General features: G+C 45.8%; 1 protein-coding gene and 1 long non-coding RNA gene across 4 annotated transcripts in view; one reads left to right on the forward strand and one right to left on the reverse strand.

Moving 5' to 3' along the window:
• Nucleotides 1-16,986, forward strand: part of ntm (neurotrimin) — a 485,612-nt gene that overhangs the window by 312,794 nt on the left and 155,832 nt on the right. For 2 of the 3 annotated variants that reach the window (XM_086225655.1, XM_086225658.1), the window contains exon 1: nucleotides 7,682-7,881. In XM_086225655.1, coding sequence (XP_086081781.1) covers nucleotides 7,709-7,881 — 173 coding nt within the window. In that variant the 5' untranslated portion in view covers nucleotides 7,682-7,708. Of the gene's footprint in view, nucleotides 1-7,681; nucleotides 7,882-16,986 lie in introns of those variants that run through there. The other variant, XM_086225657.1, reaches the window with a different exon arrangement.
• LOC147249289 (uncharacterized) lies at nucleotides 5,717-11,875 on the reverse strand. Its single transcript, XR_015119404.1, has 3 exons — nucleotides 11,713-11,875; nucleotides 7,691-8,017; nucleotides 5,717-6,290 (listed from the first exon to the last, which is right to left on the reverse strand). It is a non-coding gene; the product is annotated as an uncharacterized LOC147249289 (long non-coding RNA).

A 16,986-nucleotide genomic window follows, 5' to 3' on the forward strand; every position in this document is an offset into this window, starting at 1 on the left:
ACCGAAACCTCGCCCCTCGTACATGCTTGCCGTAGCGTGAGCCAGAAGAGAGGCTGAGGACCAGGGACAGCCCGAGACCAATGAGAGCTGAGCCCTTGATGCACTGCAGTTATTGCCCCCAACCTTCTGAGGTGGGACGTGGCACTCAGGGGCAGAACAGTGACTCTCACTGTTGCAGCAAACTTACAAAGCTCACGCTGATTGTAAGCTGAACACCAGAAACAACGCTTGGCTCATGGTGTTAGAATCAAAATGGCAGTTAGTAGTAGTAGTAGTAATCGTAGTAGTAGCAGGTTGGGGGTGGGTCTGGTCCTGCCATGAACCTGCGGGGGCTCCAGCTTCCTTCCACTGCCAACATGACTGTGGGGTTAATTGAGACTCTTAGGTGTGGCAGTGGGTGTGGCAATGGGTGTGAGGGGTGTAGTCTCTCTCCGTCAGCTCTGTGACTGACATAGTGGCTGATGAACGTGGGTCACATGACTGTGACTCATTCACCTGAAATGGCTGCTCAGGTTACTGGCATGTTTATCATCCATGATGTTATTCATGGCAGGTAAGAGGCACTTGACTCCTCCTTGTGTGGGATATTTCACCCATTAATGTCTGCTAATTGTGCAATAGCTTTGGTGAAAGTGTTCGGTCAGCTGATCTGGCAGACTTTTCACAAGTAAAAAAAACACACACCACCAAAACTCACTGAAAATGAATGAAATCAGTGGAGATGTTGAAGGTGATAGTTTTTCTGTCTCTCTGCCCAATAATGCTCTCGTACATCATTCAGTTGGATGAAGGATATAAATGGATTCCTGAAATTGGCTCGGTTCCTTTTTTTTTGTGTTGCTTATTAGAGAGCGTTATAGTCCATTTAAAAGGATAAAATACGTGTGCGTATGATAAATGCAATATTATGAAGGCATGTAATGTGAATGAAGCTAATAAGCTAAAAACTATGAAGAACACTGTTGTTTTTTGTCACACTAAACAAGTATAGAAATCCCAGATTCCCTCACAGCAGCCACTTTGTCTTTTTCTCATATGACTTCAGATCAGCAGGGTCACAAGCACTAACCCGCGTTAGTCGTTCACCGACCAGAGACGGAGGCCAATGATGTGCACTCTCACCCGGTCAGTGGACTTTGTGCGCTGTCAAACTACTGCTGTAGTTTCACACCTCCCTTCATGTGGTGTAGATGATGAGTCGTCAGATGTTGTTGAGAGGAAATCAGAAGAATCAGGCCCTGATTGCGGAAAAGGCAGTGTGGGCAGAGTGGGCCTCCTGCACGTGTACCAGGATTCACGTCAAAATGTGATTCAGTAAAGCACAGGCGTTAGAATAGGCCTAACGTGTACATATAGTCAATACAGGCAACTGCTTTTAATACAAACAACATGGCTCCGATGGAAAATAAATTGAATAGGACCTGGAAATGAATCATGAGAATTATGAAACATAATGGGCCTGAGGTGGCATGAGCTGAATGAGACAGTTAGAAAACTGCAGCTTGTATTTCAGTATAATATCTTTGCTCAGTACAATCATTGAGATTTGATTGGAGTAGTATGAGTATTTAATGACATTGCAGCCACGCAGTTTTGATTTTGTAGTTTCCTTCAGAATTACCTTTGAAATGTCTGCAGTTAATAATAAATAACACATTACCAAAGGAACACATTGATGCATCACAAACATTATGTTCCAGCTGTAATTTACATTCTACTGACATTTTACTATTTTAGTCATTCTGAGACAAGATGTCCCATACAATGTGTCCTGCTCTGTCCCCCCCATATACCCCATATATATATATATATATATATATATATATGTGTGTGTGTGTGTGTGTGTGTGTGTGTGTGTGTGTGTGTGTGTGTGTGTGTGTGTATAGGTATAGAGAGAGAGGGAGAGAGAGAGAGAGAGCGATACCGGCTGGGATGTCTCCTGTATCAGTTGCTAGGGAACCAGGGCAATCTGATGACAAATTGGAAACTGGAACAAGACACACTTGGACGAGGGCGGAAAATACGGAATTTTTGGAATACTACTATATGAGCAATCCCCGAGAGAGAGAGGATACATGCAGATAATGTGGGATGTATGGATACTTTGCAACGGGCAATCCAGTCGAACAAAGAAACAACTGTTCAGCCCAGAGTTCCAAAATCCCTAACTGAAAACTACTGTTACAACTACAGATTAATTAGATGCAACAATAAGGACAAGCAACAAGGAGGAGCCAGGATGACAGGTCAGCGGTGGGATGTCATCATCACCCCACAAACTGAGTTTATAGAGCAGCTCCAGTACAAGAGCTGCTGACCGAAGAAGGAAGATTGTGAACCAACAAGAATCCTGGAACCTCCAACGAATACCGAAGCTGAGTTGTCAGGTACCCTCAGAAGATCTACTAGTGGATGTGAAAGCTGAATACATACTGTACCTCCAGCAACCATCACAGATACCAACAAGCTGATGCACAGTAAGGCAACAGCAATACTAAGGATGCTAGGGTACAAGCTAGACATGCAGCATAAGAACCAATACCCAATAGAGAAGGATAGAGGCCAAACTATAGGCAACAAGGAGAGAAGTTAGTCAGCTAGCAGAGCTGCAGTGAGGAAACATGGTGAATAAATACACCAAGCTATCCTTACCAAAGGCACTTGAAACTGCCAAATAAAGGCTAACAGCTCTGGCCACCCGCCTGAAGAGTTACACCGAAGAGGTAGAGGCTCGAGAGGAGGAATAAACAAGACGTTCTCCACCGACCCAGCCAAGATGTTCTCTCAGTGGCAGGGGAATAATGACCAACAAGGCCCACCAAGAGCTGAGATGGAAAAGTACCGGAAAGAGAAGCATCATATATGATCCACACATACTGGATGAAGAAGCTAACTGTACTCCATGAATGCCTCACAGCACAGATGAACCAGCTGCTAAGGGATCAGACGCACCAAGAGTGGCTAAAACCAGGACAGGACTGTCCTGATCATGAAGGACCCCCAGAAGGGACCCATCCCATCCAACGACTGACCAGTAACCTGCCTCTCCACAGCATGGAAGCTCCTGTCAGGTTATCATAGCGGCTAAAATAAGTAAACACGTGGGTCAATACATGAATGGAGATCAAAGAGGAATGGGCACTGACACCTGAGGAGCAGTGGCTGAGACTGTAAGAGCAGACAGACCAACCTGCGCTCCGCCTGGAATGATTACAAGAAAGCCTACAACTCAGCGCCGCACACATGGATACTAGAATGTCTGGAACTGTACAACATCAACAGTAAACTGAGAGCCTTTGTCAGAAACTTGATGAGGATGTGGAAGACAACCCTAGAGGCCAACTCAAAGCCAAAAGCCCAAGCTAACATCAAGTGGAGCATAAACCAATGGGATCTACTGTCAACACTCCTGTTCTGCATCGGTCTGAACCCCTCAGTCAGACCATCACAAATACAGTGGTTACAGATTCCAAAGCAGGGCAACAATCAGCCACCTGCTCTACATGGATGACATCAAACTGTACGCCAGCAATGAGGGAGAAATGGACTCACTGATCCACACCCCCAGGATCTACAGCAACAACATAGGGATGCCATTCGAACTGGACAAATGTGGCTGTATGGTATCAACAAGAGGCAAGATGATCAGAACTGCAAGGTGAATCAACCAGAAGGGAATAAAGGTGACATCCAGAGCAGCTACAAGTACCTTGGGATGCCACAAGCCAATGGAAATCATGAGGAGGCAGCAAGGAAGTCAACCACTGTCACATACTTTCAGAGAGTAAGACAAGCACTGAGAAGTCAGCTGAACAGTGAGGACAAGGTCTGAGCCATCAACATGGACGCACAGCCGGTCATCAGCTACCTGCTGGGATCATAAGCTGGCCAAAGGAGGAGATAGAAGCCACAGATGTCAAGACCTGAAAGCTCCTCATCGTGCATGGAGGGTTTCACCCTGAGTCCAGCATCCTGAAGCTGTACACTAAGCAGAAAGAGGGAGGATGAGGACCAGTGAGCATCAGAGCCCCTGTCCAGGATAAAATATTGAAAATTCAAGAGTACATCAAGAAGATGGCCCCTCAGGACAACTGCTCAGTGAGTGCCTCAGACAGCTGAAACCTGATGAGAGTGAGGAAGGGGAGGAGCAGACATGGACGGACAAGCACCTACACGGCAGTTCCAACCGCCAGATTGAGGAGGTGACTTCTGTCAAGAAGACCTCCCAATGGCTGGAACATGCTGGACTGAAAGACAGCATAGAGGCACTCATCATGGCAGCACAAGAGCCATAGAGGCCAAGGTCCACCACATCAGACAGAGCCAAGATACATGCGGTGTAAGGATGCTCCTGAAACAGTCCATATATATATACATATATATATATATATATATATATATATATATATATATATATATATATATATATATATATATATAAAAATGTATATGTATATATATGTCTAAATATATATATACATATATATGTATATATATACATATATATATAAATATATGTATATATATACACATATATATACATATATACGTATATTTATATATATGTATATATATACGTATATATATACACATATACATACACACACATATACATACACACACATATATATATATATATATATATATATATATATATATATATATATATATATATATATATATATATATATATATATATATACTGTATAGAGTCTGCATAGAGCTGAAGTGCATCAGCATGTTATATGTGTGGCTGTGTGTGTGGCTGCACGGTGGTGCAGTGGTCAGCACTGTGGCCTTACAGCAAGAAGGTTCCAGGTTTGAGTCCCGGCTCGGGCGCAGGATCTTTCTGGGTGAGTCTCCATGTTCTCCCTGTTCCTGCTGGGTTCTCTCTGGTACTCCAGCTTCCTCCACAGTCCAAAGACATCAAGAGGGGACCAGGTTAATCCAGACTCTAAATTGACCGGAGGCGTGGCTGGGAGAGCCAATGGTTGTCTGTCTCTATGTGTTGGCCTTGCCATCGACTGGCAACCTGTCCAGGGTGAACCCCGCCTCTCGCCCATAGATGCTGGGATAGGCTCCAGCCCCCCCGCGACCCTTACGAGTAAGGAATAAGCGGAAGACGATGATGGATGTGTGTGTGTGTGTACTGAGTTTGTATGCAGGCTGGTAGAAACCTTGAAGAAAGAGCTTGTAGCTTCTGTCCCTGCATCCTAATGGCAGCCAAAGTTTTCCCCTCCATATGAAGGGCTCCCTGAATGTATCCTAAGTGTGCATGATGCACCATCAATGTCCTCCCAGAGGCAGAGAGGAAGATTGTTGCTAATCATGGCGTGTTCAGATCACGCGGGATTCGTACTTCACGTTCATCATCTGACTCGTGCAAATATTCACAGGGAATAAAGTCACATGGCCGACCAGCTGCTGCACTGCAGGCAGCTTCACTTACATTTCCAAACTTTGTCCTCGTCTTCGGAGAACAACCTGTCCAGTATGAGCTGGTACTTTGCCACTTTTCCTCCAGTCCAGCTGAAGTTATTTGGGGGACCTCCCTCAGTTTTCTGATAGGTGACTCTCGTTCTTCCATGCTGTGTGTTGCAGCTGTGCTTCATGTAGCCTGCAGGGCAATCCTTCGGTGGTTGATGTAGCCTGTTTTACTCACTGATGGAGACACTTTTGATGCACATTTATTTTATTTATTTATTTTTTGGCAACATTTCCACATTTCACTTAAAATTCACTTGGGAACTAAATGCCCTCTAACATCATCTGGAGGTGCAAACAGCGGCTCGATGAATTTCAGAGCTGAAGTGCATCTGGATGTTGCTTCTTCCAGCTCAGAATTAGCTGTGATGACATATAAAGAAACAGATCAAAGCAGAAGTAACAGCCAGGTTCTGTCTTCAGGATGACCAGCTTTTAAAAGGCTTGTGACAAAGGTCAGTTTATTAGTGTGCACATGAGCGGGTTCAGTATCACGAGCTCATGTCATTGGATGGAGATGTTTCCCTCTGCTGACTCTGTCTGTGTGTACGTGGAGTGTAGACGCGTTCAGAGGTAAGGCAGCGCTTGCAGCTGCATTTGAACCGAGGATTGGGAGCATTTAATTGACTACAGATCAGCCAGCTCTCCAGCAGCTCATCGAGAACCAGCAACAGCGGGATGAATATGGTCCAGCTCCAGAGCTGAGCAGGTCACCAGCACAGGACACACAAGAGGGATGTATCTCTGGTCTTTATGAGGTGCTGCGAACCAGTCCAGCCGGCTCCCCCGTGTTGCAGTGAGACGGTCTGTCACAGAAATCAGCACAGGAACAGAGGAAATGGGAATCCTGTCCAATCTCTGGCAATCAATCTCCCTCATATTATGACATTGATATATGCCACGAAGGAAAAGTGCAGCCTTGTATATTTTCAATCATTGTCATCAGAACCTCCAGCATAGTTCCCATCAGAAAAGGCTCTGAGTTCAGTGTCACAGTCACAACATGGCGAGGAAGCTCTCATTTGTAAACATTGACACGAGGACTTGTCATTCAGAGGCACTGACACCCTCACTGATGGGAATATTTCATTCTGAGACATGTTGGAGGAGTTGGCAGGTTTTCTATTGTGTTGGTGTTTGTCTTGAGAAATCAACTCAGGCTCTGTTAATGATAAGGATGACAGCGCCAAGGCAGCTGACTGTAAACACAGGTTATCATACACACACACACACACATATACAGTATATATATATAGTAGAAATTAGATAGATGGATGATAGATAGATGACAGATAGATAGATAGATAGATAGATAGATAGATAGATAGATAGATGATAGATAGATAGATAGATAGATAGATAGATAGATAGATAGATGGATAGATAGATAGATACATGATAGATGGATAGATAGATAGATGGATGGATAGATAGATGGATAGATGGATAGATAGATAGATAGATAGATAGATGGATAGATGATAGATGGCTAGATGGATAGATAGATAGATGATAGATGATAGATGGATAGATGATAGATGGATAGATGATAGATGGATAGATAGATTGATAGATAGATGGATAGATAGATGATAGATGGATAGATAGATTGATAGATGATAGATGGATAGATAGATTGATAGATAGATGGATAGATAGATAGATAGATGCAGCAAACTTTACTACTTTGACTATAACAAGACAAGTTTACAATGACCCATGAAACAAGTGTAAACTGCTGCTGCCGTTGCGCGAAGGGAGTTCGGGGGGGGGGGGGGACTGTTGTCATTGTCACAGTCCGTCTGTGACGTCACCAGGGAGAACGGACACCCGGGAGTTGCGGCTGATACACATCTGACCGTCAGCCGATGCAAATCTGAATTTGTCATCCTCCATCTGGGACTCGCGCGTCCGGGGGTGTCAGGGACGGGTGTCAATGAGCGTTAAGGACGCGTTCTAGAAAGATTCAGGGAAGGGAGAGCGGCTGCAGCCGGTGGACCGCTAGTAAAGAGGGATTCTTCTTCTTTTCCTTCTCCTTCTCTATCAATAAAGAGTGGCCGTGTTCCAGAGCAGCCGAGAGGGTCGAGCGCCTCTCCTCCCGCCTGCTCGCAGCTCCCTGGACAGCAGATCTGGATTAAGACTGATGATAATAATCTCCACGGGACAGAAAGGCGACTGGTTGTCTCGCGGTGGGATATTTGCGCACCTGTGAAGGCTGGAGACGATGTCTGTCCGGGGACACCTGGACGCTGTTTCCAGACGCTGCGTCCTTCAGTCTCTGAGGATTTTGCTTCTTGTGTCTGCAGGGTTACCGGTCCGCAGTCAGGGGGATTCTCCGACCGACAACAAAGTGATGGACAATATCACCGTCCGGCAGGGAGAGACGGTCTTCCTCAGGTGAGTCGCAGCCGCCTTTCTCCTTCTTGTCCCTCCTGCGAGGACCTGTCCCCCAAAGTTAGGCGCCGCGTGCCGGCAGGCTCCGGGGCGCCGTCGCAGAGCCCTGCACATGTCTGAAGTGTAGTTTATCCCGCTGCTGGGGAGAAAAGTGAGGATTTGACAGGATTAGTGAGGAGAAGACATTCAATTCAGAAGCGATACTCTGCTAATCTTCAGCAGCTGGTAACGAGAGACTTGGCGCTTTTAATTGTTGTGTGCCGACGCAGAACCAAAAGGTGGAGAGAAAGAGTGTGTTTGAGGAGCTCACACACACACACACACACACACACACACACACACACACACACACACACACACACTGCTTCAGGTGGGAACTGTAAGTACTGCGGATTGACTCGCTTTTCCTCAGGATGGGGGGTTGCCTGCGGTGACCTTTCCCCTCCTCCGTGCCCTCAGAGGCTTACTGGACACAGGCGGATTTATGCTGCTTTCAAGTGCTGCCGGGAATGTTCAATGTCAGCCCAGCATGAGTGATAATCACAGTGTCCAAAGGAGGGTTTTGCTGTGATACCACAGTTGGCTGGTGGTGATACGAAGGTGGAGGGTGTGTCAGGATGTGGATAGTTCAGAGTTCAGATCCTGTCACAGTTTGGGGCGCTCTCAGGACCTCAGGATGGGGCATCATTAGCGGGCTGTCTCCAACACATCTCTGACGTCCTGCCGCAGCACACAGTCTCTTTTTGACCATCATCACACATATTAGCAGTTTCACAAATGCCCTCAGGCACAGGTCACCATGTGGTGATTTAAGGGCTATTCCAAATGTTTGGAAATATAGAAAATCATCTTCAAGTCATAATTTTTGCATGTGTTGTAAGTATAAAGAAGCGTGAGAATGTTAAATCTTGTGACAGGGGCCTTTAGTTCCTTCAGTTGCAAAGGGTGCCAGGCGTTTGCTGGAGCTACATCTTATATCACTGCCAGGGTTTAATTCCTAAACTAAAAAAAAAAACAACCTCCAACAGAATCTCTTGATTTCTTGTTTTTGTTGTGAAACAGTGAGCAAACATTTACATTTTCAGTTGCTCAGTTAATATCATATTTACTGTGACATTTTATCTGCTTATGTAAACAGTAATGAGATTAATCAGCAGTATTAATCATATCTGTCCTCACGAACCAGTGTTACACAAATCCCACGTAATTTGAGGTGTCCACAACACTCGACAGCGACCAGAATCAGCTGTAATAAAACCGTAACGCCAGCAGAGCGCCGCGTCGCAGAGCTGTCCCTCCATGGAGGAGGTTGTCTAATCTCCCATCTGTTTCTACAGACTGTCAATAATCTAAGTTTTTTTTGTTTTATCTTATTCTGTCCCATGCATCCTGCTCTCCCCCATCCATGAGCAGGCTGTGGGCGGGGCTTCCAGATGTAGTGTTTATCGCGCCTTCTACAGGTATAAAGGCATCAATTGCATGTCAGCCCCCGTTAGAAGATGGCAGACTCATGTAGGCGTGTTCTATAACAGTGGTAAATATTAAACATCATTAAAAACAATCATATCCGATGTGGTTGAAAAAACAACATTGGCCATGCCTTTGATGTGAGCTGAGATCAGGACTCTGGAAGACATATTAGGCACTTTCTCACCTGAATTTCTCGGCCCTGTGGTGGATTAATGAAAACCATGACACAACATTATGTTTTTTGAACATTTATAAGAATTAGCGTGTGTAAATGTTGAGGACAGATGTATGTAAAGTTTACTGACGGGAAAGGGATGAGGGGTGAAGGAGAGGAAGGTAAAGAGGGGTCGGTAAACCTGAGCCAACCAAAGCAAGATGGCTTGATCAGGTATGAGTCGTTGTTACGGCTGAGGTGATGAGAGGTGACGACAGGTGTGATTGAGTTGATGACAGGTGTGGTAGAGGTGGTGAGAGGTGTGGTAGAGGTGACGACAGGTGTGATTGAGTTGATGACAGGTGTGGTGGAGGTGATGACAGGTGTGATAGAGGTGATGACAGGTGTGGTAGAGGTGATGACAGGTGTGATTGAGTTGATGACAGGTGTGGTGGAGGTGATGACAGGTGTGATAGAGGTGATGACAGGTGTGATTGAGTTGATGACAGGTGTGGTGGAGGTGATGACAGGTGTGGTAGAGGTGATGACAGGTGTGATTGAGTTGATGACAGGTGTGGTGGAGGTGATGACAGGTGTGATAGAGGTGATGACAGGTGTGATTGAGTTGATGACAGGTGTGATTGAGTTGATGAGAGGTGTGGTGGAGGTGATGACAGGTGTGATAGAGGTGATGACAGGTGTGATTGAGTTGATGACAGGTGTGGTAGAGGTGATGACAGGTGTGATAGAGGTGATGACAGGTGTGATTGAGTTGATGACAGGTGTGGTAGAGGTGATGACAGGTGTGATTGAGTTGATGACAGGTGTGGTAGAGGTGATGACAGGTGTGATAGAGGTGATGACAGGTGTGATTGAGTTGATGACAGGTGTGGTAGAGGTGATGAGAGGTGATGAAAGGTGTGGTAGAGGTGATGACAGGTGTGATTGAGGTGATGACAGGTGTGGTAGAGGTGATGACAGGTGATGAAAGGTGTGGTAGAGGTGATGACAGGTGTGATTGAGGTGATGACAGGTGTGGTAGAGGTGATGAGAGGTGATGAAAGGTGTGGTAGAGGTGATGACAGGTGTGATTGAGGTGATGACAGGTGTGGTAGAGGTGATGACAGGTGTGATAGAGGTGATGACAGGTGTGATTGAGTTGATGACAGGTGTGGTAGAGGTGATGAGAGGTGTGGTAGAGGTGTTGAGAGGTGTGGTAGAGTTGATGATAGGTGATGACAGGTGTGGTAGAGGTGATGACAGGTGCGGTAGAGGTGTTGAGAGGTGATGGCAGGTGTGGTTGAGGTGATGACAGGTGATGGCATGAATGCACCACCCTCCTGGACCACAGATCGATCCACCGGGCCTTTTCCTATCAAATGGGATACAGAATGTAAATGTTTCCAAGATGGTAGGCTGTTTTTGGTGCCTGGGCTGCCGCGGTCTTGTTCTTTGTGTAGGGAGCAACACCTCTCCCACTCAGCAGCACGCCTCTCTTTGAGGTGCTGCACTAAACTGGTTGTACTGCTACCTTTGGTAGCAACACCCTTTGCAGCGAGGTGCTGCTTGTTTTGTGTCCGACCCCACAAACCCGAACCAATTCCAAATAACTGAAGATACATTTCCTTTCTTGGGAATGAGATCTTCACCGCTCACTGCCATATTTTGGTATCTATAGCACACAGGGGTGCGCACGCACTCGGAACTACGGGAGCCCAGCAGGGAGCTTTGGTGGCAGGTGTTGAACAGAAAATTCATTTTCATCAAAACAAATTGACCTTAATTTTAATTAATCAATAAAATCGATTTATCGCCCAGCCCGAGGTTGAAGGGATGAGAGATGATGAAAGGTGATGACAAGTGTGGTTGAGGTGTGGTTCTGCTACCTGCGTTAGCATGTCAGCTCTATGTTAAAGAGTTGATTTGTGAGTAGCTGCAGTCAGAGCAACTCAAGCTTCTTTTATAATTATTATGCACTGATAGCATACTGTTATTGCATGTTACATGTTTGAGGTAATGTCTTCCGTTGATGTATGAAATCATTGTGGACGATGTCATTAAAAAAATGGAGCGAGCACTGAAACAATAGATATCAATCAAACTAAGGCTCATATGCCCATTAAAAACCATCACTGGACATTCTTAATATCTTTTTGGAAATATGACCTCATTAGACTTGGATATATTCTATGATAATATACAAATATTACCTCTGCACTCTCCCGTCACTTCCAGTACTGCGTTGTCTGCTTTGGTGTGATTTTGTTCAAGTTGCAGTCGGTTCATTTCTGTGTCCATGCATTGGTTTCGCACCTTCCACGTGTCCGCAAAGAGGAGAGGATGAGTTGACGTCTTCACTCTTCTGAACGGATCTTCAGCCAGACTCGTCTGGGTGTAACATTAGGGAGCGAGTTTGCGGCTTCCTTTGTCTATTTGGAGTGCCTGGAACTCATTTCTCAAGGAGGGGGAGGGCTGGCTTAATTACAGGCTCTGTCCTCTTCCTCCCTAAGATTGCCCTGTGTCGCTCTCCTCCAGTCTGAGGGATTCTCTGCGCTGTGCCGTCTTTTGTGGCTCTGTCTTCTCTTCCTGTCCTGTCCTGTCTCTGTCCCCCATCTCCTCTACTTCATCTCTAACAACTGCTCTTAAAGTCAAGCTGATGTCAGGACTGACCAAGCTGCCTCATCACGCCCTGGTAGAACTGTGGAGAGTTCAATGACTTTCTCCATCTCTATGTTTTCGAAGGGTGAGTGATGGCCATTAATGCCTGCAACCTTCACAGCCATGATCCCCACATTGGGTTTCCTGTTCACCCAGGAGTTCATATTAAATTACGTGGGTTGGCAAAAAAAAACCTGTATCCTCTCAAACCAGTGTTTAAATTTACTACTACTCATCCTCTAATTGGCTCTGACCCAATCACTCCTCAAAGTATAAACCAATCAGAGGCAGAGTAGAACTGGCCACGCCCCATGGGCCCAATAGCAAATCTAGCCTAGCCCCAGGTGGAGTGTGGGGTGCTCAGAGGAAGGTTGACTATATCAGGGGGTACAAGACATAACAGGTTAGGGAAGCACTCCTGAATGCCGGAGGAGTGTCGCTGCGTTTAGTGCCACTGTTCTAAAAGCATGACAGCTGAATTGTGTTAGCAGCAAATCTTGATTTCATACATTGAGGTTGTTGCATCGATGTTGGGAATGAAACATTCATACTATGCTTTGAATGTTTGGAAAAAGTCCACTTTCAGCTGTTACGCTTTCAAGGTTAAAAATATGCTTGACCACAAATACACGAGTGGAAAATTGGACACGTCTCTGGGCTCTGAGCGATGTCCAGCGCTCAGGCCCAGCGGTGTGACTTGGCAGCCATGTCTCGATGTGGCTGGGTGAACTCATCCAGCTGTTTCTGCAGTTCATGCTGCTTCTTACGTCTGATAGCAGACTTACTGAAAAATACACCAATGTGCCTCAAATCCTGCTGAAAATATTTGAGCTGTTGGACAGAGCTGGCCTCACCTCCAGCACACAGTGAGTCCATGCAACATCAGGAGTTGTGCCCTATCACTTCCTTTGATGATTTTTTGGAGGCAAAAAATGGTATTAATACATTTTCCATATTAAACAATAAAAGTAGCATAAAGCCCTCTGGCTACAGTACATTCAGGGGCCTGATGTGTATCAGTCTGTGACACCAGTCACAGCAGACACTCTGACAGAGTGACAGAAGCCACTGCAGAGCTTTTGGACGAAATGCTGTGAAGTTGACAGGTTTTAGGAGTTCCCTCCAATTCCTCTCCACAGTGCAACGCCTCATCTTCAACAATGGCAACACGTTTTCTTTTTGAAAATAAAATGCACATTGACTTACTGTAAAGTTGACATTTCCCAACATCAGCAGCAGCATGCATGTAACAAATCAAGCAGCTTGTTTCGCCATTGTTCACTCTGACCTCTGACCTGCTCAGCATTCTCCGCTTCCTCTCTCTGCCCTCCTGCTAGGTGAAACGACAGCAGAGTCATTGCTAGCTCTCTGCTAGCAGCCTACACACTGAAAATGTGTTGGCTGTATTACAATGAAGGGAGGTCTGCTATTCAAAAAGGAAGCTGAGTCACTGTTGCATTCATGCCTGGTCTCGTGATATTTTTCCTGATGATGAAAATTCCAACATAGGTGTCACAGGAACTGCAGTTTTTCCTTTTGTGATATTTCTTTCCTGAACGGTTCCTCAGATGATCCATGTCACCTGCAGGAGCTGGTCTGACTGATGTTCCTGCATATAAAATGTTTGTTAAGTGAACTCATGAACAGTATTTATAATGACTGAATCACACGTACTGAAATAAAGGCCCCTGGCAGAACATCCAAACTGTAGAACACGTAGAAAGCTGAGCAACATGATCAAATAAAGATGAGAAGATGCTCTGAACACTGCTGAAGTGCGAAACCTGCCCGTCGCGCTACCTCAAGCAGGGTGCTCAGCAGTTAACCAGCAAGGGGTGGAGCAGCTCAACCTGCCTCTTGCTACAGCTACTGGAAGCTCACTCTGCGGGGGGACGAGGAGGGGGACAGCAGTGGATTCCAACTCAAATCCTCAAGAAAGACGACACAGGAGAACAATGTGATGGGCTCAGGTGTCCACGGATTTGGGTTTTGCTCTGTACACAAATATCCTTGTTCAGCCAGGCTAATAACAGGAGCTGCCTGTGCCAGGTGGATAGGGGGATTAACATTTGTAAATTAAATGTTTTTTTTAATTTCATTATTCCTCCTTTTTTAAGCTATACTTAGCTTAAAAGATGGATTTTGAAATGATTGCTTGATCTCTGATTCCATGTCATGTTTTATTTTTTCAATTCAACTTTGAGATTAGCCCGCTTTAAAGCAAAACTTCACCCACACAGTTTTGAGCTGACAAAGACTTTTTCACTGCTGTGTTGCACTTTGTGACTCCAGAATGCAGAAAAAGTCAGTCACGTATATTTAGCTTGAAGCTAACGGAGGCTAACAAAAGTAAAAGTGAAACTGAAGCGTATTGTTAAGTAGAACCTTCTTTATATTATAAAATTGTATCTCTCGGCTGGCCTGGGAACACCTCGGGATTCCCCTGGAAGCGCTGGCAGAAGTGGCTGGGGAGAGGATAGTCTGGGCTTCCTTGCTGAGGCTGCTGCCCCCGTGACCCGGACCAACCGGATAAGAGGAGGATGACAACGAAGTCATACTTTGTGTGTTTATGGTCAAATCAAAGTGTTCGTATATTACTGAGTGTGTATGGCTGGATACAGAAGGGCAGGGTTATACTGGACGATATATTTAAGATTCACAGAGAAGTGACACATTAGTGAACAAACCTTGAGTTCAAGACACCATTAAGACACCCACAGCATTTCTGAGAGCTTGGAATGCAAAATACACTGTGAATTGAAAGAAATGAAAGACACCACATGGCATTCGTCTGATCTGTATAACTGCAAATGTACCTGAAGCAGTCTTGAAACACTGCCGATACGTCAGTAGAGAATGAGAGGAGTGCAACAGAGAGAAGTTGCGCCTGGATAAAAATCTACCTACTTTATTCACACCTCGTAATGAGGCTTGAAAAACAAGTGATGAAAGAGAAACCTTTGAAATAAATGGGTTTGTAGTTATGTGTTACAAGGCCAGCGCTGCAGGGGTGCTGCTGTTGAAGTGCGTGACTGCTTGGTCCTGCCTGTCACTGCTGGCCTCCTTCAGCACCATGGGCAGTGCTCCACCATGCCTGGGTGGAGGTAGCTGTCTTGGAGGGAGCTGGCAGGGGTGATAGGGTACCGCTACACCTCCAAAGCTCATTATTTTCCACTGATCAATTACACGTTGGTCCATGTAATCCTACCTGTATGGAGGACTTGGTTGTCAATGGCAACACATGGCAGTTTTGCCCGTGCTCTGGTATCAAGGACCACACAGGTCAATGGGACTGGCGAGCCCGAGCAGTAATGGATGTTTCTGTCTTGAATTTAGTAACACGTTGCTGTAGTTGTGCTCTGCTCTCATCGTGGTGCTCACAGCCTCACTGGTTGTACAGGGACTTGAGTCTAGCTGCCGTCAGGCTGGAGCTGGTAATGCTGTCCAGCCGTCTGACGGTGGCCTCTGGTCAATGGATTACATCCTCATCTCATGATTTGACACCTGAAGACTTTTTCTTTCTTAAACCTTTTTCTCTGAGAACTCACATTCCAAAAGTGACAAACTACTGCAGTCATCAGTAAGACTCATTTATATCGTCATCATAAATGAATGTTTACAGCCCTTTATGTTGTCCTGGACAGGGACGCAGACGTCCATTGTTGTTGAGGCGCTTTCGTGGGTTCACACTCGTGTTGATATTCAAGACTTTTCAGGGGCAAGAACTGTGCTGGACTGTGAGTAGGTGAGAGTCCTGCAGGAACCAGCTGTGTGTGTGTGTGTGTGTGTGGGGGGGGGGGGGGGGGGACTGAGGGAAAGGGAACATGCTGGAAGAGGTCGGGTGTGACTCTTCTGGGTGGGGCAGATGACTCCCACCCTCTTGGGAAGGGGTGGGGTGCCACAGGCAGCCAGGTAGCAGTTTATAGGTTTAGAGACAGGAGTCAAGGCCCAGGGATTTCGTCCCCCATGCTCCTCTCTTGTCCTGCCTGCTCGCCGGCTTATGCCAAAGCCTGAACAGGTCCTGCGGCCATCCAAACAATTTGAGTGTCGACTTGTGTATTTCTAAATACTTTTTAATACTTTTGGGAGTGAGGGTACTGAGGGAGGGCCTAATTTGTATGGTCCACTCTAATTGCACTGCGGTTGTGGGACTGCAGGTTCTCGAGGAGGGGACATGCCTCATATGAGTAGTTTATCTTAAACTAGTCATCTAGTTGTGTGTGTGTGTGTGTGTGTGTGTGTGTGTGTGTGTGTGTGTGTGTGTGTGTGTGTGTGTGTGTGTGTGTGTGTGTGAATAATTTACTGGAAACTATTTATTGTCCAGGTGGATGCAGCCACTCTCCCCATTGTTGTGTCCCTCCCTGTTTTATGAATAATTGTGTGTCGTAAAGATAATTGTGTTTACTACCTCCAACTCTCTGGTGACTCTGAGGACAGTGTTTTCCTGCCAATATCATACCCACATTCATTACCATGCGGTATAAATCAGACCAAATGAATGCATTTAGGCAGAGTGCTCTAGCTAGCATGGTTTTTACCTCCTGTCCTCTGCTAAACAGTTTTGTGAGGATGTGATGGCTCAGACTGGCATGGCGTACAAACACGCACTGGACCAGAGAGGTAACACTTGAATCTAAGCACTAGTGTAGCACTTCATCGTTGAGTGGAGGAGTCTGTTGGTCTGTACTGTAAGCTAGCTCTGCACCTACAGTCATTCATAGGACTGCTGCTAGTTCTAGCAACTGTACGGATCAAAAGTTGTGAGTTCCCAGAGGAAATAACTCACAGATGAGAGCGAAAGTGATGGTTACCATGTAACCACGGGG

This window comes from Aulostomus chinensis, chromosome 15, assembly GCF_037954235.1.
Source record: "Aulostomus chinensis isolate RoL2024-O1b breed Wild chromosome 15, RoL_Achi_v1.0, whole genome shotgun sequence".
Lineage (NCBI taxonomy): Eukaryota > Metazoa > Chordata > Actinopteri > Syngnathiformes > Aulostomidae > Aulostomus > Aulostomus chinensis.